The 27,500-nt window shown below is 36.1% G+C and overlaps 1 protein-coding gene across 3 annotated transcripts in view; it reads right to left on the bottom strand.

Annotated features, from left to right (window-relative positions):
* LOC106870405 (cadherin EGF LAG seven-pass G-type receptor 1) overlaps positions 1–27,500 on the bottom strand; it is a 538,322-nt gene that overhangs the window by 204,955 nt on the left and 305,867 nt on the right. For all 3 annotated transcript variants that reach the window (XM_052966877.2, XM_052966875.2, XM_089350213.1), the window contains exons 11-13: positions 25,282–25,434; positions 18,948–19,052; positions 9,392–9,599 (exon numbers count right to left, since the gene is read on the bottom strand). In XM_052966877.2, coding sequence (XP_052822837.1) covers positions 9,392–9,599; positions 18,948–19,052; positions 25,282–25,434 — 466 coding nt within the window. The remainder of the gene's footprint in view (positions 1–9,391; positions 9,600–18,947; positions 19,053–25,281; positions 25,435–27,500) is intronic.

Raw genomic sequence — 27,500 nt, forward strand, 5'->3', positions numbered from 1 at the left:
TGTACTCTTTCACCACAACTTTCACCCTTTCTTCCTGTTTCTGTTGTACCTGTATTTAAAAAAAAAAGGTCTAGCCTTGTCACACACTGTATCACACTGAATCTGCCCCAGAACTACGTTAAGGTTACACGTGTCTGTGGAGTGCTCAGCCACTTGCACGTTAATTTCACGAGCAAGCTGTTCCGTGATCGGATCAACTGGAACCCTCGCCGTCGCAACCGATGGAGTGCCACGATTAAGATTTAAAATGTACCAACTGAAAGGACTAGTTTAAGGTAGTTTCAAACGCAATTTCTTGGTGAAATTTCTCAGTCTTAAGTCTTTATAGTCTTTGTGCAAATAAAAGCAACTGTTTCGTTTAAACTATAATAATGTCTCTCAATGTATTTTTTTTTATATAATTGATAGAAACATCGTCGCTTTGAAATGATGTTATTTTTATGACTTCAGTCAACAAAGGTATTATTCCACTTTTGTGATTCGATGTAATCAAAAATAATTGTCCCAAAAATGTTATTGGTTCCTCTTCTATTGGCCCGAGATCGATGAATAACAAGGTGAAACCAGTATTGTCTCAAAACAGAAATACAAATTACTACATTGTGTGTGTGTATGTGTGCGTGCATTTGGGTGTGCGTATGTGTGTGTGTGTGACAAAAGAATACCACTTAAATTGTTTGCCAATGTTAATAAATTGTTTAACATTCAATGTTTCTTCTTTCTCTTTGATAATTCATAAGCATTGATATTCAACAATGGATGTTTAAGTCTTATTTACTTTACGAGGACGTAAATGATAGTTGCAGCGCAAAGGACTCCTACACACACACACACACACACACACACACACACACACACACACACACACACACACACACATACACACACACACACACATACATACATAACATACATACATACATACACATGCACACACACACATAACACAAACACACACGCACAAATCTTCCGAAAGTTATTAGTGATGTAAGCGACATAAAATAGTTATAACCAAAACATGAAACAACGCAAAACTCTGTTGTTCTCGTACAAGAATTTTCCTACATTCCTGCACAATTTACAATTACATTTACATCTTTATGAATGTTATTTAAAAAATTTTCTTTAAAAAAAAACAAAAGCCTCTTATATAAACCCAGGAAAAAAATCTTGATCCTTAAAAAAAAAATCTTATATCCAAGAAACGAGTTTAATCCTTAAACGATTCCTTGGAAATGTAAACTAGGAACTTCATTGAAGGCCTGACTTGATAATTTATGGTAATTTTATAGGTTTGTCTTCCGTCCAGGCTTTTTTATGTTAATAACCTCCATCATAAATGAAAAAGAAACGTAATTTTATAGAGAACTTATCCAAGCAATCGAAACCTGAAAAAAATGAATGCGTGAAAGAAGGATTTATTTATTAATGTGAAAACACATAACGAAATTGTGGAGGCCATGGATGTATAAAACTATAATAGGATGATCAATGGAACAAAGTAAGCAATGAATATACCTTTAAGTTTAAAGGACCGTTCCTAGCTATATTCTATATGAATATTGCATCACTATTAAAGAATCTACTGGCATAATATTTAGGATATGCTGTGAGAGTGGATCATAATGAAATGGCAGTGTTAAGAAAATAAGGAAAACTTCCCAAAAACTGCTCCACAAAACCGTAAATTATTCCAGATTTGCAATAGGTTTAAAAGCTACTTACACAAGCAGAAAATTATTATTAGAGAGAGCAAGAAAAAAATCAAGAAGTTTAGAGCAAGAACCAAACGACACAGAGAATATAATAATAAAAAAATAGATTGTGAATCCAACGTACAAGAACGGAAAATGACTATAAATATTACAGAGTTTTTAAAACACATCATCCATGTTAGAAAATAAAGATTATTAAAGGGTGCATGTGTTTGTAAGCTACGGCATATACTTAAGAATACATCATATTTAATGGATATTAATACAGTTTAAATATAGCTTGGGAATACTTAAAGTATTGAAAAGTAAGTCTAATAATAATAATAATAATAATAATCATAATAATAATAACACGCAGCACGGAATTTTGTCAGTGAACAGGTCACGGTTTCAAAGCGACGAAAATATTTTGACAAATTAAATTTAAATGTTGAAGTGAATTTAACGGTTTTTGTGTGTGTTTTAAATGGCTTATAAACACCTTCCACGCTGCGATTGTTTTTGTTTCAGCACACGATCTTAGATCAGGTCACTTGCTATGCAAGTACATCTCCGTAATAATAATAATAATAATAATAATAATAATAATAATAATAATAATAATAATAATAATAATAATAATTATTATAGCAGTACCAGGCAGTGGCTCTCATGGCTTCTGATCTTAATTAATTGGAAGTGTTATCATGTACATTGTTTTATATTGGTATAAAAGATGGGCTACAGCAAATATTCTGCTCAATACCACAGATTTGCTTCTCCGCTGTTTGACCTTAACGAGTTGAGCATGTCCCTTGGTGGCTGACGATATGTGCATCTCTGATCATGAGCAGAAGTAGTGGGGGAGCATCATAGCCATGTGTTCAGAGGAATTCTTTGAGGCTTAAATAATTCACCTTTGGAAACATAGGTGTTTTGCTCAACATGCTTAAACAAACCTTATTTATGAACCTTTTGAGTGGGATGGGCTACTCGACCCGAAGAAAATTCTAACTGGGCCCCACCTGTGACGTCATGTGTTTTTTATCTTGATATGAGATCACCATGTCACGCACATATGGTTGTGATGCATGTGCCTGATGTACCCTTATCAGACTGGTAGTCATGATGGGTATAATGGGCTTCGTATATTTTACCCCAGTGTCACTTTGATGGTATGCACTGCTCTCTCACTCAAAAAAATAATAAATAAATAATAATAATAATAATAATAATAATAATAATAATAATAATAATAATAATAATAATAATAATAATAATAATAAGGATAATAATAATAATAATAGTAATAATAATAATATTGATAAATATGGAGCCCTGACAATTGAGATCGCTAAGATGTGGCAGCTAAGACGAGAGTCAAACATAAAGGTTATCCCTATAGTCATCAGAGCATTGGGTTCAATACCACCCAATCTGGAAAAACATCTGAAAACCTTAGAAATACCCTACAATCTAGGTGTATTGCAAAAGTCGGCATTACTTAGAATTGCACGCATATTGCGTAAAATACTGTCTGTCTGATGTTCTTGTTGTGACTTGACAGCGATACAAACTCCCGGTAGACACAATATCGTCAATGAACAACCTCACGATATTATATACTGTGCGACGTCTATAATAGTAATGCCCCGGTGCAATGCCAGGCAGCAGCTGACATGGCTTCTAAGCTTATTGGAAGCGTTAACAGGTACAAGTTAACAGGTTAACAGCGTTAACAGGTTAACAGGTTAACAGCGTTAACAGGTACAAGTTTTGTTTTCGTGTAAAAAATATGTGCTACAGTTACAGCAAATATTCTGTTCAATACCACAGATTTGCTTATCAGTTGTTTAACCTTAACCAGTTGAGTATGTCCCTTGGTGGCTGGCGATACGTGAATCTCTGAATACGAGTAGGGTTAGTGGGGGAGCATCACAGCCATGTGTCGAGAGGAACTGATGATGAGGTGTCCAACCTGGATGATGACGTGTCCAACCTGGATGATGACGTGTCCAGCCAACATTTTTGGATTAGTGGTAGTTTAAAAACTAACATTCGAATTTATAGAGAAAAAATAACTATAAGGGGTATGACATATATACATATGTATGTATGTATGTATGTATGTATGTATGTATGTATGTATGTGTGTATGTATGTATGTACATTCTGTACGTATATGCATATATACTTATATACACACGTAGGAGTGGCTGTGTGGTAAGTAGCTTGTTTACCAACCATATGGTTGCGGGTTCAGTCCCACTGCGTGGCACCTTCGGTAAGTGTCTTCATCTATAGCTTAGGTCCAGACGGAAACTGAAAGAATCCCGTCGTATATATATATATATATATAAATATACAGTAATATATATATATTACATATGTGTGTGTGTGTGTGTGTGTGTGTGTGTGTGTGTGTGTGTGTGTGTGTGTGTGTTAGTGTATCTGTGTGTTTATCCCCTAACATCGCTTGACAACCGATGGTGGTGTGTTTACGTCCCCTTGGTGGTTCGGCAAAAGATACCGATAGAAGAAGTACTGGGCTTACAAAGAATAAGTCCTGGGGTTGTTTTGCTCGACTAAAGGCGGTGCTTCAGCATGGCCACGCAGTCAAATGACTGAAACAAGTAAAAGAATAAAAGAATTTATGTATATATATAGAGAGAGAAATAGAAAGAGAGAGGGGAAAATGTGAGCTCTATGATAAACCTAACTATAATGAATAGTCTCTGCTTTTTATAACTTTGACTACACTCAAATCTGACCCCATCTCCAACTGGTTATCATGGGATCAGTCACCATTTCATGGATCAGTGTCCTGCTATCTACTCGTTTTGCCTCCTCTGTGCCAACCATATCTCTGCCATACGGAGATCGTTTGTCTCACATGAATTCCCTCCGGGCCCACCCGAAAGATTCATCATTCCAAATGTCGTTACTTATATTATGTAAGCCCACACCTTAGGTCTCCCATTATTGACCGTATAAAATTCTTCTTACAAAGTCACCCTGATATAATTGTTTACATAATTATCATAATTTTCCTTCAGTCATCGATTTGTGCTTGTTCAGAATAAACAACAGCCGCATCGCGTCACCGGTTTAACAACGCCAGCGATAGCTACGGGTACAGCCTTTACCGCAGATCGAACTATTAAAATAAAAATGATCAATTTAACCTCAGATGTATTTTAGTTCGATGCCTTTGAACTTGAAACCTTTCGCAAATTACTGGAAACATAAAAAAGGTCAGTAATTAGTACAAGAGGTCAGAAACCGTGACCAGCGTAACTAAATACTTTATTGTCATTTTCTAAGCCGTTTGACATGTCTGATTTATTATCAAGTAAAAGACGTTTTTTATAAAAAAATAATTACTAGCAACAAAATTGAATCAATCATCTGAAATTTCTCCCATTAAAATAATTAGACACCTACATAGTCAATAAAAACATTACCTGAGCTCTTCTTACGAAAAAAAAAAAATTCTGATAATGCTTTCATCTTGTCAACGATTAACTAAGCTACTCTGAAACTTCGCAAACAATTAATTTAATTTGGTAAACACCTTCTGATTTTCTTCGGAGGACCATAAAACTCAGAGATAAAAAAAATACACCAACTTTTCATTACAGTTCGGTTAATCAAAGTATTTTCTCTCCCCCCACTCACTACATCTCAGTATATATATATATATATATATATATATATATATATATATATATATATATATATATATATATGTGTGTGTGTGTGTGTGTGTGTGTGTGTGTGTGTGTGCGTGCGTTTATATGTACTCTGTGTCTGTGTAATTCGTGTGTATGAAAAGCTGAAAACAGCGAATGACTAGTGGTTGCACGAAAACTTCTTTTCATTATTATTTATTTATGCACCATTTTAAAGCCTAGCCAGGTTCATGGACCCGGTTTCCCGGTTTCTATGGCGTATGTGTTGCCCCCAACTACACGGGACGCCAGTCCATCGCAGCGTTACTCAAGAAACAGGAAGAAAGAGTGAGAGAAAGTTGGGGCGAAAGAGTACAACAGGGGTCACCACCACCGCGTGCCGGAGCCTTGTGGAGCTTTAGGTGTTTTCGCCCAATAAACACACACAGCGCCCGGTCTGGGAATCGAAACCGCGATCCTCCGACCGCGAGTCTGCTGCCCTAACTACTGGGCCATTGCGCCTCCACCTTCTTTTCATTATGTCTTTGTTAATCTTCTTTCACTAAAGATATTTTATATAGCTAATAACAGTAGTAGTAGTAGTAGCAGCAGCAGCAGCAGTAGTTGTAGTAGTAGTAGTAAAGAGGAAGAGCAAAGAAAAATAACAACAAACAACAGCAAAAAGCAACAACAATAACAACAACAACCACAACAGCAGTAGTACTAGCAAAATACTTAGAAACCAAAAGCGGAAGACTATTATATGTAAGAAAGCAAACGGAAGAAAAGGAAACGCCTGTTTGTTTACGCAAGGAGGAGATAAACTAGAAACCAGAAAAACAAACCTCAGTGATTTACTGATCTCAGAAGACAACAATGCAGAAATGGTGAAAGAGACAAAACAAAAAAAATCCAAAAAACATGAAAACAGAACTACAAAAATATAGTAAAGAAGAAATGAGAGAAAAAAATCATTCTACAACCAATGCCCTGGAAGGCTTCGCAGAGAAGTCACCCTAAGTAAAAGCCAACAGTGGCTCAACAGTTCTGGACTACATGCAGAAACGGAAGGACTGATTTTTGCTGCACAAGATCAATACCTGACCAGAAACAACTATAAAAGCAAAATAATGAAAACAGGTTTCAATACCAAATGCAAAATTTGCAACCTGCGCCACGAGATAGTTGACCACGTCATTGGCTGTCCAGTGTACATACGGACATGACAAAATAAATAATTATATCCACTGGACAACAGGCCAAAACTACAGCATTAAAACGAACAGGAAATGGTATAAACATGTACAAAACAAGGTACATGACAACGATCAGGTCAAAATCTGGGATATATCTGTTCAAGCTGACAAAGAAATAAAGGCTAATCGTCCAGACATAACAATCAAGGATCGGGAAAGAAATACCTGCTCACTTATAGACTGGATAATTGGTTATAATAAAAAAAAAATGTGTGAACAAAAACATAGAAGCTATACCTGAACATTTAACACTACACACTATCCAAAAAGTAGCCCTGCTAGGAACTGACCACATCCTACGCAAGTCAGTATCAATTCAATAGTGCAACCCAAATAAAACAATCGACAAACACAGGACATTCTGTACAGTAAATATCCGATAAAATGAACAACCTCCACAATATGTACACTACAGGTCGGATACCCAACAGAAAAATTCAAAATGCTGCACACACACTCTTCAGCAACACAGATGTGCAGCAGGTGATACAGTAGAACTCTGTCTGAAACTACCAAATGTTGAACAGCAAGAACAACTACAACAATAATAATAATCCTCGGCCTGAAATCAGTTGTTGGTGTCAGTGCTGATATGGTACCTATTTCATCGACTTCAAAAATATAAGAAAGTCGACCTGGACGTTATTTGATCTCTGAATGTAAAATCGCAAAAAATGTCGCTACATATTTTGTTCAGCGCGAAAACCATCTTACCAGCTCACCGCCATGTTTCTAATATAGGTTCAAAAGAAGGGGATGAGCTGGCAGAAACGTTAGCACACCGGGCGAAATGCTTAGCGGTATTTCGTTCGCCGCTACGTTCTGAGTTCAAATTCCGCCTTGGTCGACTTTGCCTTTCATCCTTTCGGGGTCGATATATTAAGTACCAGTTACGCACTGGGTCGATGTAATCGACTTAATCCGTTTTTCTGTCCTTGTTTGTCTCCTCTATGTTTAACCCCTTGTGGACCGTAAAGAAATAAGAAATGTTACCACCAGGTCGAAATGCTTAGCAATATTTCGTCTGTCTTCGTGTTCTGAGTTCAAATTCTGCCGCGGTCGACTTTGCCTTTCATCCTTTCGGGGTCGACTAAAGAAGTACCAGTTAAGCACTAGAGTCGATCTAATCGATTCGCCCCCCCCTCCTCCAAAATTTCGGGCCTTGCGCCTAGAGTAGAAAGAAAAAGAATATAGGTTCAAAGGCTGACAATTTGTGGGTAGTGGCTGGCCGATTGCATCGACCTTAGTACTCAGTTGGTATTTATTTTACCGACCCCGAAAGGTTGAAAGGCAAAGTCAACGTCTGCAGAATTTGAGCTCAGAATGTTATGAGACGGAAGAAATAGTGCTAAGCATTTTCTGCGACATTAGCGATTGCGCTAGGCCATCGCCTTCTTAATAATAGTAACAAAAATAATAGTAATCATGACACATACATACACACACTCATACATGCGCATACAAACATACATACATACATACATACATACATGCATGCATGCATGCATATATGTATGTATGACATAGACATAGACGCAGGCATGGCTGTGTGTGTGTGTGTCTCCTCACCATCGCTTGACAACCGATGTTGGTGTGCTTATGACCTAGTAAGATGGCGGTTCAGCAAAATAGACCGACAGAATGAGTACTAGGCTTACAACGAATAAGTTTTCGGATGGATTTTTTTCGCCTAAAGGGGGTGCTCCAACGTGGCCGCAGTCAAATGAATAAAACAAGCAAAAGATTAAAAGAATAAAAGAATTTAAATACATGTTCATTTCAACATTTCATCATGTAGCTCATTCTGTATGTTTTATGAATGCATATTCGTATATCCGCCTAATTTTAAATACGTTTGTAGTGGGAAAGGTATAGCAAAAGATGCTGAGGTCGCAGATGAAATAAGCATGTGAACAACATCAAAGTAAAACAATGGGAAAGCATCGGATTGTGGTTTAAATAATTTAGTTAAACGACACTTGCATTTACTAGTTGCATACCCTAGAAAATCCACTACAAGCATTACCAACTTACTTCGAAGAAGTAAGTAAGAAGTAAGTAAGTTGGCGAAGAAGAAAATAACAGGGGAAATACTTTGTCGATATGATGAGGTAGAACCGGGCATGTTTTGTGTCTGTGTGTGCATTGATCATTCAGTCGTATCTGTTTATGTTTCGCTACTTCTGCTGTGTTGGGCCGTTCATGCTGAAGATGTGGTTCTCCGTTGGCTGTTTAACTGGCGCAAGGCTGTCTCTTGACAGTTTGCCTGGTGATAGCTCTCTGCCTCCATCGCATGTCTGACTGTATTTATAATGGTCATGACAACTAGAAGGACAAACATACCACAGTAGTAATTCCTACCTTAGTAAGTCGCCTCCTGTCCACTTGAACCTTAACTGACACGGCTCAGGTGGTAAGTCGAAGGGAAAAAAATCATCCATCCCTTTTTGACAGGACAAAGAAATTTCTTTCGCGCCTGTTTGGCCAGTGGTGGATCAGGGTGGATCAGGGTGGATTCGGTGTTAGTTTCTACACGTCTATGTAACGATCACGTGTAAACAAATGCAATTAATTATAACCGAACCAACATTTTTAATTATAACCGAACCAACATTTTTAATAATAACCGACGCAACATTTTTACACTCAAAATCAGTTGTGTTCACAAATAAAATGACTACGTTTGTTAATTAAACCATTTTCATTTTGATCAAACAACGCACAGAAGTAGGAAAAAAAACTGCAAAGAATCAAAAACAGGTGAACTTACAAATGTTAGCTTTTGACTGCCGTATCATTGCTTCCCCTTTCGACAGCTTCCTGTCTTTTACATGATATTCCAGTCTTCGAGATATAACTTCGGAAAAGTTACGCATAACTGACATCAATGCTTCGCCCTCCGTTCCGCTCGGCTCAGTAGCATTCCACCCGACTTCGTTTCTTCTGTTCAGCAGGTTATCCACTATCCGGGTGACAAGCTGAAATAGTTACCATAGCAACGTTTTCAGATAAAGAAAAGAGAAAAAAAATACAAAAAAAAACAAAAGAAAAAAAGAAAACACCCCCCCCCCCAACAAATCCCTTTTTACTAATTTCCTTTGTTTATTATAATATAAAGTTAATAAAATTAAAAATATTAACAGAACAAAGTGGCTTGGAAGTAAAACATAAAAGTAACACGAACAAAATCGGTACTATATATGTGTGTGTGTGCATGCGTGCGCGTGTGTACGTGTATGTGCGCGCATGTGTATATATATATATATATATATATATATATATATATATATATATATATGTGTGTGTGTGTGTGTGTGTGTGTGTGCATATATATACATATATGCATATACATTTATATACATATATACATATATACCAATATATATATAGATATGTATATATATATATATATGTATTATGTATATCTATATATATGTATATATATGTATATCTATATATATATATATATACGCATATATATATATATATATATATATATATATATATATATATATATATATATACACACGCACACACACACACGCACACACACACACACACACACACACACACACACACACACACACACACACACATATATATATATATATATATATATATATATATATATATATAAATGTATATGCATATATGTATATATATTCACACGCACTAAATAGTAAACCACACAGACATGTACAGGCGCAAGTATACACACGTGTTCTACATATACAAACAACAGCAGGAATATACAAACAAACACAAATACACAAAACAAACGTAACAAACACTAACGCACTCACGTATAAAAGACAGACACTCTCACACACACACACACGCACACGTACTGTATGTGTAAAAAAAAATGTCGAAAGATGAGAATGAGTTTCCTATATATGTGCGGCTTATTTATTCGTCCGATGTCTATGCTACGTTACAGCATCTTGTTCGATCGTACATGTGTTAGAGAGTTGAATCTTTTTATCGCCCTAAGGATATTACATAGCGTGGTAAAGACAATATTCAAACGAGCTTTTATAAAATATACATGCATATACACAAATACCATATATATGTGTGTATGTAGATATATATGTCTGGGCATGTATATATATATATATATATATATATATATATATATATATATATATATATATATATATATATATATATATTTGTGTATGTATGTGCGTGAACAAGTGGTACATAGGTATTTTTTGTAAGTTTATATAAACATATACTACGTACGTACATTCATATCTATTTGTCTATCTATCTATCTATCTATCTATCTATCTATCTATCTATCTATCTATCTATCTACCTATCTATCTAACCATTTATTTACCCCCTATCAATCAATCTATCAATCTGCCTACTCCTCTGGTTGTTTAAATATCTAGTTAACGCTATTTATTTAACAACATATCAATACAACTTTCACTGCCCTTCGTTATAAACATTAGGGGAACATTACTCAATACAAGAAGTAAAGTACAACTAATTTAATTGACTGAACTATTCGCCATTATTCGGACTGCGCATGATTACTCTTTCACAGATGATTTTTATTGGTGAAAACAAAATCATAAAAACCACAGACAAAATTACAAGATGGCGACGAAGGAAATGCATTTCTATTTGCTAATGGTGGCTTTCGTGACTGACGCGCAAAAACATCTGACAGATTGAAGAGGGTTTACCAGATGACAGGGCTATGGAAATCACGCAAAAAGTTTGAAATTCGATATTGTGAAAAGGTTGCAAAATAGAATTAAATAAATGAATAAACAAATATACGCTTGTAAACAAGGCAAAATCGTTAGCACGCCTGGCAAAAGGCTTAGCGGCCTTTCGTCTGTCTTTACGTTCTGCGTTCAAACTCCGCTGAGGTCGACTTTGCTTTGCATCTTCTCGTGGTCGATAAAATAAGTACTAGTTGAGCATTGACGTTGGTGTAATTCACTTAACCCTCTTCCCTGAAATTACTGGCCTTGCGCCAAAATTTGAAGTCAATATATACACGTTATCTCATTGACTCAGTGGAGGTGCAATGGCCCAGTGGTTAGGGCAGCGGACTCGCGGTCATAGGATGGCAGTTTCGATTCCCAGACCGGGCGTTATGAGTGTTTATTGAGTGAAAACACCTAAAAACTCCACGAGGCTCCGACAGGGGATGGTGCCGAACCCTGCTGTACTCTTTCACCACAACTTTCTCTCACTCTTTCTTCCTGTTTCTGTTGTACCTGTAATTCAAAGGGTCAGCCTTGTCACATTGAGTCACGCTGAATCTCCCCGAGAACTTCGTTAAGGGTACACGTGTCTGTGGAGTGCTCAGCCACTTGCACGTTAATTTCACGAGTAGGCTGTTCCGTTGATCGAATCAACTGGAACCTTCGACGTCGTAAGCGACGGTGTGCCAACAACAACAACCTCATTGACTCACAAACACACGGTTACAGATACATACAGATAAACGTAGACGCAGCGAATCAGTGAGAAATAAAAAAATAGGCAGAATGAGAACCTATTACTTTTTAAAGAATCAATCGGCGTCCATATTTGCGTGTGTTTGTGCACGAGTGTATACCTGTGTACATGTGTGTGCATGTACATATTTGTTAATAAGTTCTTTAATCAGTTAATGAATTAAATACGTGAGGGCAGGTGAGCATAAATGAGTGTATGTGCATGCAAATGTGCCGTGTCTGTGTGTGTGCGTGTGTATGTATAATCATGAGTATTGGTGCATGCTTGTATGTATCCATATGTGTGCATTATGTAGATGTGTATATATGTATGTGTCTGTTTGTGTGTTATATGCATGTATGACTCTACGACTGTGTGTATATGTATATGTATGTGTATTAGAGCATAGAAGCCGATATTTGCACGCAAAAAAAACAACAACTTTCATTCTGAATCGCTAATGGTTATACAAACACATCAATGAAATCCGTATCAATAAGCACGGGTACCTCCTTATTACCTGCTTCCCTACTTTACTGCGTTCCCTTGCGGAAGATTTTATGCGAGATAAGATCATACATACGTATTTTATGTCGTGTATCAGATGTTGACGATCTCTGTGTATCTTACATTGTATAGACGCAAAGTCGTAACTCTCTCATTTCTACAATGTATTCATTAGAGGAGAAATTCTTAAATTATCATGTACCTTGAGATGTGACTCGTTACCAAGACTGAGCGTGAGTGTGTGTATATATACATATATATATATATATATATATATATATATATATATATATATATATATATATATATATATATATATAAGGATTTAGATAATCCTCTCATTCTTTCGGGGTCGATAAATTAAGTACCAGTTACGCACTGGTGTCGATGTAATCGACTTAATCCCTTTGTCTGTCCTTGTTTGTCCCCTCTATGTTAGACATGGCCTGGACCAATCATTGGTCGAAACATATCTAAGTTTATATATATATATATATATATATATATATATATATATATATATATATATATATATATATATATATATATATATATATATATATATATATATATATATATTCTACTCGAGGCACAAGGCCCGAAATCTTTTGGGATTAGATCGACCTCAGTACGCAACTGGTACTTAATTTATCGACCCCAAATGGATGAAAGACAAAGTCGACCTTGGCGGAATTTGAACTCAGTAGGTAAAGCCAGACGAAATACCGCTAAGCATTTCATCTGGCATGCTAGCGTTTCTGCCAGCTTGTCACCTTATGAGTGTATATATGTGGGTGACCCCCTTAGATCATGATTGACCATGGGATTGCACCTAGAAAGTTACCCTTCGAGGCACAAGTCCGGGCAAGATTTTTTATGGAAGTCCAGCAGTCGCCTATGCATACTGCCTCCCTTCTTCATGCCACTGATGTTATCCAAGGGAAAGGCAAAGGGGCCGATACAGCTTGGTACCTGTGACGTCGCAACTCACTTTTACAGTTGAGTGAACTGGAGGAACTTGAAATAAAGTATCTTGCTCAAGAACACAACACGCAGCCCGGTCCGGAAATCGAACTCGCAACCTCACGATCGTAGGCTCGAAGCTGTAACCACTGAGCCTGAGCCATGCGCCTTCATATCCATACATCCATTAGTATGTAGAGGCTCTGAAACTTCTTATTCATCCCATTATTGCACAACTGTTAATGTGTATGCTGCACAGAAGATATTATTCCGTGCAATTTAATAACTTGTGGTTAACATACACACAGCTATAATGCATATGTATCGTGTTTTCGAAATATTTTAGCACATATTTAATCAAATAAATCAAGGAGAAGAAAGATGTAGAGAAGAGTATAGTAATAATAATAATAATAATAATAATAATAATAATAATAATAATAATAATGAGAAGAAGAAGAAGAAGAAGAAGAAGAAGAAGAAGAAGAAGAAGAAGAAGAAGAAGAAGATGATGATGATGATGATGATGATAATGAAGAAGAAGACGAAGAAGAATACAAATATGTAATATATATTTATATATATATAACACCACATACACACACAAACACACAGTCAAACACATGCACACAAACACACACACATACACACACACACACGCACAGATGCGCGCGCACATTCTTAAAACGGTAACGGAATGTTGAAATTTTTTCACTTAAGTTTTATTGAATATCGCAGCGTCTATCAAAGATGGCTACCTCAATAAATATGCATATGGAGAAAATATCCACGTGTTTAATAAACATATATTTAGTCAGATATTATTACTCTATTTTGTAAGCAAACACACAACTCATGCAGATTTTTAAAAAATCAATACATTTCTGTATAAAACTGAAGTCATAAAGTAATATCGTATCTTAAATATGAGAGTGCGTCTTTAGAATTTATTCAAAATTTCGTTGAATGACTTATTGCGCTGATGGAGAATTCGAAGAATACAGATGGAATATTATCTTTCGTTCATTTGTCTTTCACTCGTTTCAGTTGATGGCCATTAGGAGACACAATCTGGAAGGGTTTGGTCGAAGAAAGCGAAGCCTTTTAATTTTAATATTTTTAATTTTTATTCTTTTAATCTGATCCTTATTCTATCGCTTACCTTAGCCGAACCGCTGCGTTACAGGAAAGTAAACAAACTAACTCCGATTATCAAGCGGTGTAGCGTAACAAACGCAAGCTCAGAGACAGTCAAGCACACACACGTATCCGTTGTGAACTGATTTATGATGTTAGTATAAGTTCTTAAGTTATAACTGACGCTGCTGGGGAGAGCGCAAACCAGGTGGGGGCGCCACATTTTTTGAATGCTTAATATGCGAATCCGCGAGAGACCGTTATACAGCGGATTAGATGAAGGCAAACGCACGCAAGGTGGACAGAAAAAGCATCTCAAGGATACATGCAAAGCCTCGCTGAAGAGATTTTGAGATCAACACCGACACCTAGGAAAAGCAAGTTCAGGAGCACTTTTCCTGGTGACGCTGCACTAATAGAGGCGCCATCCCCTACGAACAGATTAGGATTTCAGGGACACAAAGGAGACGCAAACTGAGCAAGTCCAGAGCCAACTTCTTGCCTCACTCGAAACAAACAACCAGTGTTCCACATCAGCGGAGCCTCCTGAGCATGCATCGGAATGATTCGCCACAACCGGACACGCTATGCCCCGTCTTCTTCCCCCATGCAATCTCCTTGGTCATCGTCGGCAACGACACACAACCTAATAGAAAAAAAAATTAAATAATCGTAGTGGCACTCCGTCGGTTACGACGACGAAAGGTTCGAGTTGATCCGATCGGCGGAACAGCTTGCTCGTGAAATTACCGTGCAAGTGGCTGAGTATTCCACAGACACGTGTACCCTTAACGTAGTTCACTGGGAGATTCAGTGTGACAGAGTGCGACTAGGCTGGCCCTTTGAAATACAGGTACAAGAGAAACAGGAAGAAAGAGTGAGAGAAAGTTGTGGTGAAAGAGTACAGCAGGGTTCGCCACCACCACCCCTGCCGGAACCTCGTGGAGCTCGTGGGGCTTTAGGAGTTTTCGCTCAATAAACACTCACACGGGCATGCGCAGAAGTGACATCACGATCGTCGGCGTCTCTTAAATTAATGGACGTGTAATCGATGGAGATGCCAACATCGTTAGATTTTATTGTTGGTTGTGTTCGTATCGTGGCATTCCGTCGGATACGACATCGAGGGTCCCAGTTGGTCCGATCAACGGAACAGCCTGCTCGTGAAATTAACGTGCAAGTGGCTGAGCACCCCACAGACACGCGTACTATTAACGTAGTTCTCAGGATGATTCAGCGCGACACATATTGTGACAAGGCCGGACCCTTTGAAATACAGGAAGAAAGAGTGAGAGAAAGTTCTGGTGAAAGAGTATGACCACGAGGCCGCTGCCCTAACCACTGGGCCATTGCGCCTCTAGTAATAAAGATAATACATTATAAGTGAAAACAAAAATTTGCTGAGTGTCATCGGAGTGATAAGTTTAAGGCCGCCGTGTCTATGTTTTCAATTCCTTTATTTTTGTTATTTACTTCGAGCCATTGTTTGTATGTTGCTGGTTAGTATATCTTTATTTTTTTTTTGTCCAGATGCATCTAAATTTATTTTATTGAGTTTATGTACTGCAATATCTAAAGGTTTCATTGTATTATTGAACTGTGCAAACTTTAATTTGGTCTCTTGGGAAATTAGTTCCAGCGAGCTTTTTGAAGTTTTTCAAAGTGATGCGCATTGATGTGTGAATGTGTTGTGACAAGTTACCCGACTAAAACTGCAAAACCTGTTTGACAAATGGTCTGTAATGTCATATTGCGCGCGAGTATGTATGTGTGTGTGTTTGTGTGTATGTGTGTGTCTGAGTGTGTGTGTGAGTTAGAGAGAGACTTTGTGTGTGTGAGTGTGTGTGTGCGTATGTGTGAACATGCGTGTGTGTATATGTGTGTGGTTATGTGAGCGTATGTGTGTGTTTGAGTGTGTATGTGTAAGAGAAAGAGAGAGTGTGTATGTATGTGTGTGTGAGAGAGCTAGAAAGTGTATGTGTATGAGTGTGTGTGTGTGTATGCGTGTGTATGAATGTATGTGAATGCATGTGATTATGCATGTGTGTGTATGCATATGTGTGTGTTTATAGAGGCTCGTGAACTGGTGGTTAGAGTATCCGTGCCACGATCATAAAGTCATGAGATCGAATGCCGGCGGCACGTTTTATCCTCAAACAAGACACTTCATTTCACATTGCTCCGGTCCACCCAGCTGACAAAAACGAATTGTACTCATAATTCAAACGGCCGACTTTGTTACGTTCTGAGTGACACTGAATTTCCCTGAGAACTTCGTTAAGGATACCCTGTCTGTAGAGTCTTCAGCAGATTGTTCGATTGATCGGATCAACTGGGACTCTCGTCGTCGTAACCGACGGAGAGCCAGTGTGTGTGTGTGTGTGTGTGTGTGTGTGTGTGTGTAACAACGACAACTACACATTCTTTACATTATTTACATTTGACGGATATTTGTCCTCATCTTGTTTTTTGTTAACATAACGTTTCGGCTGATATACCCTCCAGCCTTTATCAGGTGTCTTGGGGAAATTCCGAACCTGAGTTCTCATTCCTAAGGTATTTTTCGATGTTATTATTATTGTTATTATTATTATTATTATTATTATTATTATTATCATTCAAGTCACTGCCTGGAATCGAACTCGGAATCTTGGACTAGTAGCCCGTGCTCTTAACCACTACGCAATATGTCCGTATAGAACTGAACGACAACTATGATGTCTGGGAATGAGTTCTAGAGAATATGGTGACTATCATTGTAGTGTTTTGGTGTCGGTTGTGTATTTGGATATTTTTAGACAAGAGGGAAGGTATCGGTCATGATCCTCTACGGTGCCTCCAAAAGAGGTAGAAGGGAGAGGGATTATTGCCCACGGCGGACCGCCTCTTCGCTCACTGATTTCGCTATTGGGGGAAGTATCTTCTAAGCATATATCTATTCAGAAAACTGGCAACAGAATAGCCTCAGCAAAAGACCCATATATGTCCAGATGTTGTTAAATTGGTCAGTGAATTAAACCTACCAACCATGAAAGCCATTGCGTGATTTGAACACAGAAGGGGGAAAAAACAGAAGCAAATACTGAAAGGCCTCGGATCAGCATGTTACAGTTCCGCCTACGCACCACCATTAATTGGTAGATTTTTATCAACCCCCTAAAGAGTCATGTCTGCAATAGGCACAAGGTGAGGGTAAGTTGAATTCATCAGCATAGGCGCAGGAGTGGCTAAATGGTAAGTAGCTTGCTTACCAACCACATGGTTCCGGGTTCATTCTCACTGCGTGGCACCTTGGGCAAGTGTCTTCTACTATAGCCTCGGGCCGACCAAAGCCTTGTGAGCGGATTTGGTAGACAGAAACTGAAAGAAGCCTGTCGTATATATGTATATATATATATATATATATATATATGTGTGTGTGTGTATGTGTGTATATGTTTATGTGTCTGTGCTTGTCCCCCCACCTCCAACGTCACTTGACAACCGATGCTGGTGTGTTTACGTCCTCGTAACTTAGCGGTTCGGCAAAAGAGACCGATGGAATAAGTACTAGGCATCCAAAGAATAAGTCCTGGAGTCGATTTGCTCGACGAAAGGAGGAGCTCCAAGATGGCCGCAGTCAAATGACTGAAACAAGTAAAAGAGTAAAAGAATACGTGATTGGGTATGTTATGTCTCAAACTACTGCTATCTAGCACCTTCGGATGATCTCTACTCAACCCTCACTCAACACTCTACCACGGTCAGACTACCTCTATTTATATGTCTTGCGCGATCCTACCTCTTCGCTTGAGGGCGTCGACACAACAGGGTAGTATTTTATCGAACCTGAAAGGACGAAAGGTAATGTCGACGTCGGAGGAAATTGAACTCAGAAGGTGCAGAGAAATGCCGCTAAACATTTTGCCCTCGCGTGCTAACGATTTTGTCAGCTCGTCTCCTTCAAGCCCTTAAAGAATGAAAGCACACAGACTTATCTAAGGAGAGTACAGTTTGCATAAAGCGTCGTCTGATGCATATCTGGCAAATTTCTGAATACAAGGGAGATAACACTCTCCTCGCAACCGGATGCAACATTAGAAATTTATATGCGAGATAAACGAATGCGAAAAAGAAGAGCCACAGAGTGCACATTCCTCTTTATCTATTACATAAACACACACATATATACACATATTCATCTACGATATGTCTCTGAGCCTCTCTAGCGTCGGTTATCGATTAAACATGTGTATCTACATTAGACTTACCTGTGCAAACACCTTCGTCTGTACCATGGTGGGGTTGTAGTTAGTTTGGGTACGCGCATAATTGTCTTTGCCATCATTCCAGGAGACGACATGAATTGACACACCCTGAAATATCAAACAATATATATACAATAGGTTTTCGCTAATGGATTTTCTAATTGATTAATAAATAATAATTAAGTGCAATACTGCGAATAGAAGTAACAGGAAGTATGTTATAAATAATCACGTCGGTCGAAAACAGGGAGAGAAATAGAGAAATGGAGAAATAAAGAGAGAGAGAGAGAGAGAGACAGAGAGAGGGAGAGAGAGACAGAGAGAGACAGAGAGAGAGAGAAAGGAGAGAGGAGAGACCACTAAAGACGTGATACATGAAAGTATATACAAACCATTGTAACAATTGTTAAGGTGTGCGTGTATATATGTATATATATAAATATATATGTGAATATGTGTGTACGTATGTATGGTATGTATATATTCATGTATACATATATACATATATGTTTATTATATATATGTGTGTGTTTGTATGTATGTATGTAAATATATATATGTGTGTATATGTATATATAATATATATATATATATATATATATATATATATATATATATATATATATATATATATATACAAATGTAAAAGTTACTAGGAATCGAATGCGTGGCGTTCGCTCATATAATATGTATATGTATATATATATATATATATATATATATATATATATATATATATATATATATATATATATATATATATATATATGTATATATATACCTACATATATATGTATATATACATACATATATGGGTACAGGACGTAAAAATAAAAACGTGAACAAAATGAGAAACGAGAACATAAAAAAAGAAAAACATGGAAAACGAACTTTTTTTAGAACACCAAAAGAAACAAATAGAGAAACGTGACTGGTAACATAAAGAACAACCGCTTCATCAGTTGTCTCTTGTTTTATCTACTCCGTTTCTCTGTCTCGTTTCTCTATTTGTTTCTTTCGTTGTTCGAAAAACTGTTCGTTTTCCATGTTTTTGTTTTTTATTTATGTTCTCGTTTTTCCTTTTGTTCACGTGTTTTTGACGTCCTGAACCCATTTCACTTCTTTCTATATTTTTTCAAGTTTTGCCGACGCAGAGCTTTACAGGATTGCTTGTAGTTTGCCCGATTACACATTCACACACGCTTACACACACACACATATATATATATATATATATATATATATATATATATATATATATATATATATATATATATATATACATATATATATATATATATATTATGTATATATATATGCATATAATATATATACGTATGTATGCATATATTTAAATGTATGTATGTATATATATATATATATATATATATATATATATATATGTATATATATGTATATATATATATATATATGTAAAGAAGTGTTTGATATAGAACAAACATTAAATTAGGGTCAATGACTTTACAAACAACACCACCCCCTCAAACATTTAATCATATATAAAAATCACCATGGTTCCCAAATACATAAAAAATAATACATTTACATAAAATCACAGAAGGTGAAAATATATAATATATAGAAAATACAAATAGAACGGCCTATCAAAAACTATATATATATATATATATATATATATATATATATATATATATATATATATATATATATATATATATATATATATATATGTATGTATGTATGTATGTACGTATGTAAGTATGTATGAGAAGGCGCGTGACTTAGTGTTTGATCGTGTTGCATTCACGAATATGTGATCGTGGTTTAGAATGCTAAAACTGGTGCGCGTTATGTTCTTGACAAAGTATTTTGCATCCACAAAATCCTTCTTCCTTCAGCAAGGTGTTAAGACAGGTTGATCCCCTCCTAAGCTCGTCAGTTTTGTTCCCGGCGAGGCGTTCTGTCCTTGAGCAAGACACTTTATTTCACTTTGCTCCAATCCACTCAGCTCGCAAAAAGGAGTTGTATCTGTAATTCAAAGGCGTCGACCTTGTTTTGTTATGTGCCACCCTGAATCCCCTGAGGACTACGTTAAGTGTACGCACGCTTGTGGAGTGATCAGCTACTTGGGCGTTAAGTTTTACGAGCAGGTTGTTGTGTTGATCGGAGCGACAGGAACACCCGCCGTTGTAATCAACAGAGTACCAGAATATATATATATGTGTGTGTGCGTCTTTTATGTATGTGTATATATTGCCTCTCTCTCTCTCTCCCTCTCTCCCCCCCCTCTCTCTCTCTCTTCTCTTTTTTTCCCTCCGCTAAATCCACATTTTTTAAAAATCTCTCTGTTTATTTCATCGTGTTCATTTCTGTTGAACACTGTAGGCTCGAAACGTAAAAGACTTTTTCTCCTTAACGAGCGTCAAACGAATACACCTGCCTCTTGTTTATGCATCTGGATTCGTCTTTTGTTTTCCTGTAAATTCCAACTAAATATATATATATATATACATCAGTTGTTGATTGCTGGTAGATACACGGCATTTCGTTGTGCAAGCATATCAAAGGCTTTATAAGTCCTACCATGTTTGGAGTGCGATTCCATCACTTTTTAGAAGTTATCTCTATAGATATTTCCTACAGAACTTAGAGCCTGCACTGATAGTCACGAGGTTTCGTGTACGAATACGTCTATGTAAACAATGGAATAGAAGATAGAAATAGATAATGAGAGAGAGGAAGGGAGAGGGAGAAATGTGTGCGTGTCAGTTACAGGTTATGGAGATCAGTAAATGACGAAGAATGAAGACACAAGTAAAGTCTCACGATATTATGGTATGTCTCGCTAAGTTTACACTGAAAAAATTTCAAAATGTCCATTAGATATTAATATATAATATTTAGTACCTCTACAAAATTATGTTACATTGACACCAGACAGATGTAGTTGGCTGGCATTCATTTACGTCTTTAATAAATTATACACCAACCCGAATGATTTGAATAATATGAGAAGTTTGACCTTTCTAATTATACAGGGGGCGCTCTCTTTTATAATTAATGATTCCGGTCTTGTCTAAGTATGTTTTGTTGTAATTTATCCGTAATGCTGTACAAACTATTATTAGTGTCATAGTATATAATACACACACACACATACACAGATATATATATATATATATATATATATATATATATATATATATGCATACACAAAATATTTGGGCCTTCTTCGATTGTCTTAATAAGGTACGTGAACTTCCATTGATTTCATAAACACCTAATCGATATGTTACTATGCTAATATAAGAGACGGTGAGAGTGGGTATACGTGACCGTCGGTGTTGCTTCAAATAACAGTCAAATAATTCTGAAATCACGCCCTGACTTCTCAATAAAAAAATGCGAAATAAATAGAAGCACATTTATGTTCTAAGATTAAGAAAAAAATCCTGAAAATACGATGATATTGTCGTGGTTGGAATGTTTAACTATAGGTCTCTTCAACCATTTCTGGCTTGTTTTCTAAACGACAGCTAGACACTAAACACGCTTAGAACTTCAAATCATTTTCGTGCCAATATCGTTTGACCAATTGGTGCATTTTACCAGACAAGTCTATCAAGCCGATTGGCAAAAATGAACTTTTCGTCAGGTTTGCTTCCACTATATATATATATATATATATATATATATATATATATATATATATATATATATATATATATATATATATATATATATATATATATATATATATATATGTAAAGATATAAGTATATATATATATATACTCATATATATATATACATACATATGAGTATATATACTCATACATGCATACATACATACATACATAGAGATTCATACGTACACACATGAAAACATACACACATGCACACACGTACACATATGCAAACTCATATATAAATACGTATGTATAAATCAGCGTTAATGTTTTGCCTGTCTATGGCAAGGGCAGTTCACACATTACCACTTGTTATGCTTTCGCTAATTCTTAGTCTATGCATTTATTTTTTTACTCGCCAACTGTATAATATGTATGTCTATATCTAAATCTATAGTTATCTGTGTATTTATCTATATCTACCTATGCATCTTTCTATTTATCTACTCATCAACATATACTTACAAACATACATACATATATATATATGTGTGTGTGTCTGTGTGTATGTATGTATGTATATATACATGCACACACATAGATATAATTTACATGTATGCATACACACACATATATATTTGCAAATATCCATATATATATATATATATATATATATATGTGTGTGTGTGTGTGTGTGTGTGTGTGTGTGTGTGTGTGTGTGTGTGTGTGTGTGTGTACATATATCAATTGCCCTTCTGGAAGTCGCAAACATCACGGCAATATATCGATTCTTCATGCGCAATAAATGCTCAATAGAAAGCAAGAAAACCTGTAATGTATGTCTCAAAGTAAGAGAGAAATGTGGAGTAATAGCTTGAATCATTAATTATAGAAAGTATCGTGACTTCTATAAACTTACACAGATCAAACTATTCCTTCATTTTCAGATTGTTTTATTAAGCTTTCAATCTGATAAAAAAGAAATCCACTTTGACACATCCAAATAGCATAATATTAAAAAACGAAATTGCTTGCTAATAGATTTTTGCATCTGATTGTTTGCCATTTCTGGCAGCCACAGAAGTAGTCTTCGCTTGCTAAAAGTTACTGGCATTCCTCGCTTACGGCATCGAAAGTTCCAGTTGATCCGATTAACGGAACAGTCTTCTAGCGAAATTAATATATGAGTTGCTGAGCACAACACAGTCACTCGTACACTTAACGCTGTTCTAAAAGCGATTCAGTGTAACACAGAATGTGATAATCCTGGCCCATTTTTTGCCAGCTGGAAGGATCACGGCAACGTGAAATATAGTGTCTGTCTCAAGGACAGAACGTGCCGCCGGCAATCGAATTCACGACATTACGATCGTTAGACGAATTTCCCTAACCTCTAAGCCATGCGCGTTCATCTACTACAAATATCAGCTGGATGTCTTACAAATTACTCTGTATCATTACAGACAATGGACAGATTGATTAAAATTGATTACATGTAAGATTATGAGTTTGTCTCAATCTACAAAAAATATCAAATGAGTGTTCTTCAAATTCTACTGTATCATTTCAAACAATGAACGGATTGATTGATTCAAAACGATATGACTTTGTACAGGTAAATATGTGTCATGGCCATACTCAGATGGCTTCTGATTTAACGTTACCATTGGCTCAGGATAAACATTCTTCCTAGTTTTTGGTACAAAGCCAGACATTTTGAAATAATTACTTCGACCCAAGTACTAAACTGGTACTTAATTTATCGAACCAGAAACGATTAAAAGCAAAATTGATCTCGGCAAGAGTTGAACGCAGAACGTAATAAATCAGTTGAAATGCCGTTAAGCATTTTGTCCGACGCACAAACGATTCTAGACCACAGAAATATTAATAGAAATATACACAATTTGAAAAGATATTGGTTTCAATATTTGGCATAAGGACAGCTATTTTGAAGGAGCTAAGTCGATTACATCACCCCCACTGGTCATCTGGTCCTTATTTTATTAATATCCAAATGATGAAACGCAAAGTTGCGGTAGCATTTGATCTCAGAACGTAAGGTCGAACGAAATGCAGCTTTGCATTCGACTCAGCGTGCTGACTATTCTGCCAGCTCGCGACCATAACAGTTTGAAAAATATTGGTTTCAAATATTGGCACAAGGCCAGCAACGTCGGGGAGGAGTAAGTAGTATACACGGACCCCAGTGCTCAACTGGTACTTATTTTATCGACCGCGAACGTATAAAGGGCAAAAATCAACCTCGATCGCATTTGAGCTCAAGGTAAAGACGGAAGAAATACCGCGAAGCAGTTTGTCCGGCGCAGTAATGTTTCAGTCAGTTCCCCACCTTACACAATTTGAAAATAGTCTTTTCTTTTCTACTCTAGGCCCAAGGCCCGAAATTTTGGGGGAGGGGACCAGTCGATTAGATCGACTCCAGTACGCAACTGGTACTTAATTTTTCGATCCCGAAAAGATGAAAGGCCAAACCGACCTCGGCTGAATTTGCACTCAGTTTGAAAATATTGAGATGGTTTTTACCGTTTACAAGATGGAGTTTATAGCAAATTCTTTGATTTAAATTGAACACACAGCAAGTAATGCAAAAATACCTAAACTTATTAAAAGAAAATTGCGTCATGTATTCCTGGAACTATACCTGTACGTATAACTGATTATTTGTTTAAATGTACAGTAATATGTTTTGGAAAATGTACGTACCTGTGTCTCGACCAACATACCAAGCAGATCGATAATGGTTGCTATATCGATTGGGTTTGTGTATGAATTGAACTTGGTATGGTTATTCAGTTTATCTGCTAACTCAAGAATTGACACTTCCGCTACAACAGGTCTCCTCAAAGCTGATTTGAACTGCAGAACAAAGAAACAGAAAATTGAAAACGAAGTTTTAAAAAATTTGCATGTTTTAAGGAATACAAATATATGCACCGTTACACCATTTAATTTAAAGTTCCGTTAGGCATGTACGTATGTATGTATGTATGTATGTATGTATGTATGCATGCATGTATGTATGTATGTATGTATGCATATATGTATGTATGTGTCTATCTATCTATCGATCGATACATACATGCATGCGTACATACATCCATGCATATCGTATATACATGCATGTATATATATATATATATATATATATATATATATATATATATATATATATATAGAGAGAGAGAGAGAGAGAGAGAGAAAGAGAGAGCGGGAGAGAGAGAGAGACAGATAGACAGACAGAGACAGACTGTTACAAAGATTATAAAGATAGATAGATACATAAATAGATAAATAGATAGATAGATATAAGTGGATACCAATTCATAGAAATAGTAGTTTGGAAGAAATAAAGGAAGTTAAAAATGGAGAGAAAGTATATATGAAGATGTATGTATATTTATATCAATGCATTTAACCGGTTTCACAATTGTTTGATTGTCCAAAATATAGTTTTGAGAGATGTGCTATAGTGTTAGAAACTAATGAGAGGCATGTTATTTTGTACAAGATAACTAAACCCTGTTACTTTCGTTAGTGTACATGCGCAGTCGAACATGAAAGTGGACAGAATTGTACAATGGGCGACATAGCGTGATTGATACTGCAACACCGACTTTCCAAGCAGAGTATATTAAAAACATAGCCATCTCCCTTAAGCCTATAACGAAAGAAAAAAGATCATACATACATACATACAGATTACAAGTTGAGGTTTATACCTGTAATTATTGGGGCCCTGTGATATGTAACCAATCTTGAGAAATTAGGCTTCTCAAAACCAGAATGGAGAATGCTAATTCCATGACTACAGATACAATTCATCACTGGAACTGCAAAGATCTGTAAAACTTTCCAGAAGTTTGTTATTTAAATATATATATAGTTATATAAATATATATATATATATATATATATATATATATATATATATATATATATATATATATATATATATAAGTATATCTAGATATGTAGCTATATGCATGAGAATACATACATAAAACATACAAATCTGCACATACATACACACATATATACATCCATACTTACAAACGGACTTTCATACATATGAATGTATATTTTTCTTTCTCTCATTCTAATTCTACTTGGATCTTTCTCACAAGCTTTCCTGATTCTGTATTTTTCCTAATTAAAGTCTAGCACCCGAAACGCCAAAGAACCACGCAGTTCTAAGTGTTTGACTAATGCAACATATATCAAAACTTATTCCTATCGCCTTTTCTTCCTTTTGTCCTCATTGGTTCGTACATATATACACATATATATACACATTTACACATACACACACACACATGCATACACACACGTATATATATATACAAACACATACATACATATATATAAAGCAAAAAGTCAAAGAGTCAAAAGGAATTGTAAGTACGGTTAGGCAGCTTTTTAATCATCAGAAATATTTCGATACATACAGATCCTCGTATATACAGGATTTAAAGTTAAATTTAAATTAAATTATGTATAAGATCTATATGTATCTCCTCACGCGATACTCAGTTGCTGTCCTCGTAAAGAAATCCAGATTTCCATACTACAACATCCATGTCTTCTTCTTAACAGAACACACCTCAATTGATATGCATACACACACACACATATATATATATATATATATATATATATATATATATATATATATATATATATATATATATATATATATATATATATATATATATATATATATATGTATGTATGTATGTATGTATGTATGTATGTATGTATATATATATGTATGTATGAATATATGTATACGTGAGACGTTTAAAAGACCATAAGTCAGGGAAAAGATGCACTAGTATATATCTGTCAACAGGGTGGATATATTATCTTAAAAGTATAGTATTAAATATCCATCACGGCTGGTCTTACCAATCGGTTTCGCGTAA

This window comes from Octopus bimaculoides, chromosome 4, assembly GCF_046866305.1.
Source record: "Octopus bimaculoides isolate indiv1 chromosome 4, ASM4686630v1, whole genome shotgun sequence".
NCBI lineage: Eukaryota > Metazoa > Mollusca > Cephalopoda > Octopoda > Octopodidae > Octopus > Octopus bimaculoides.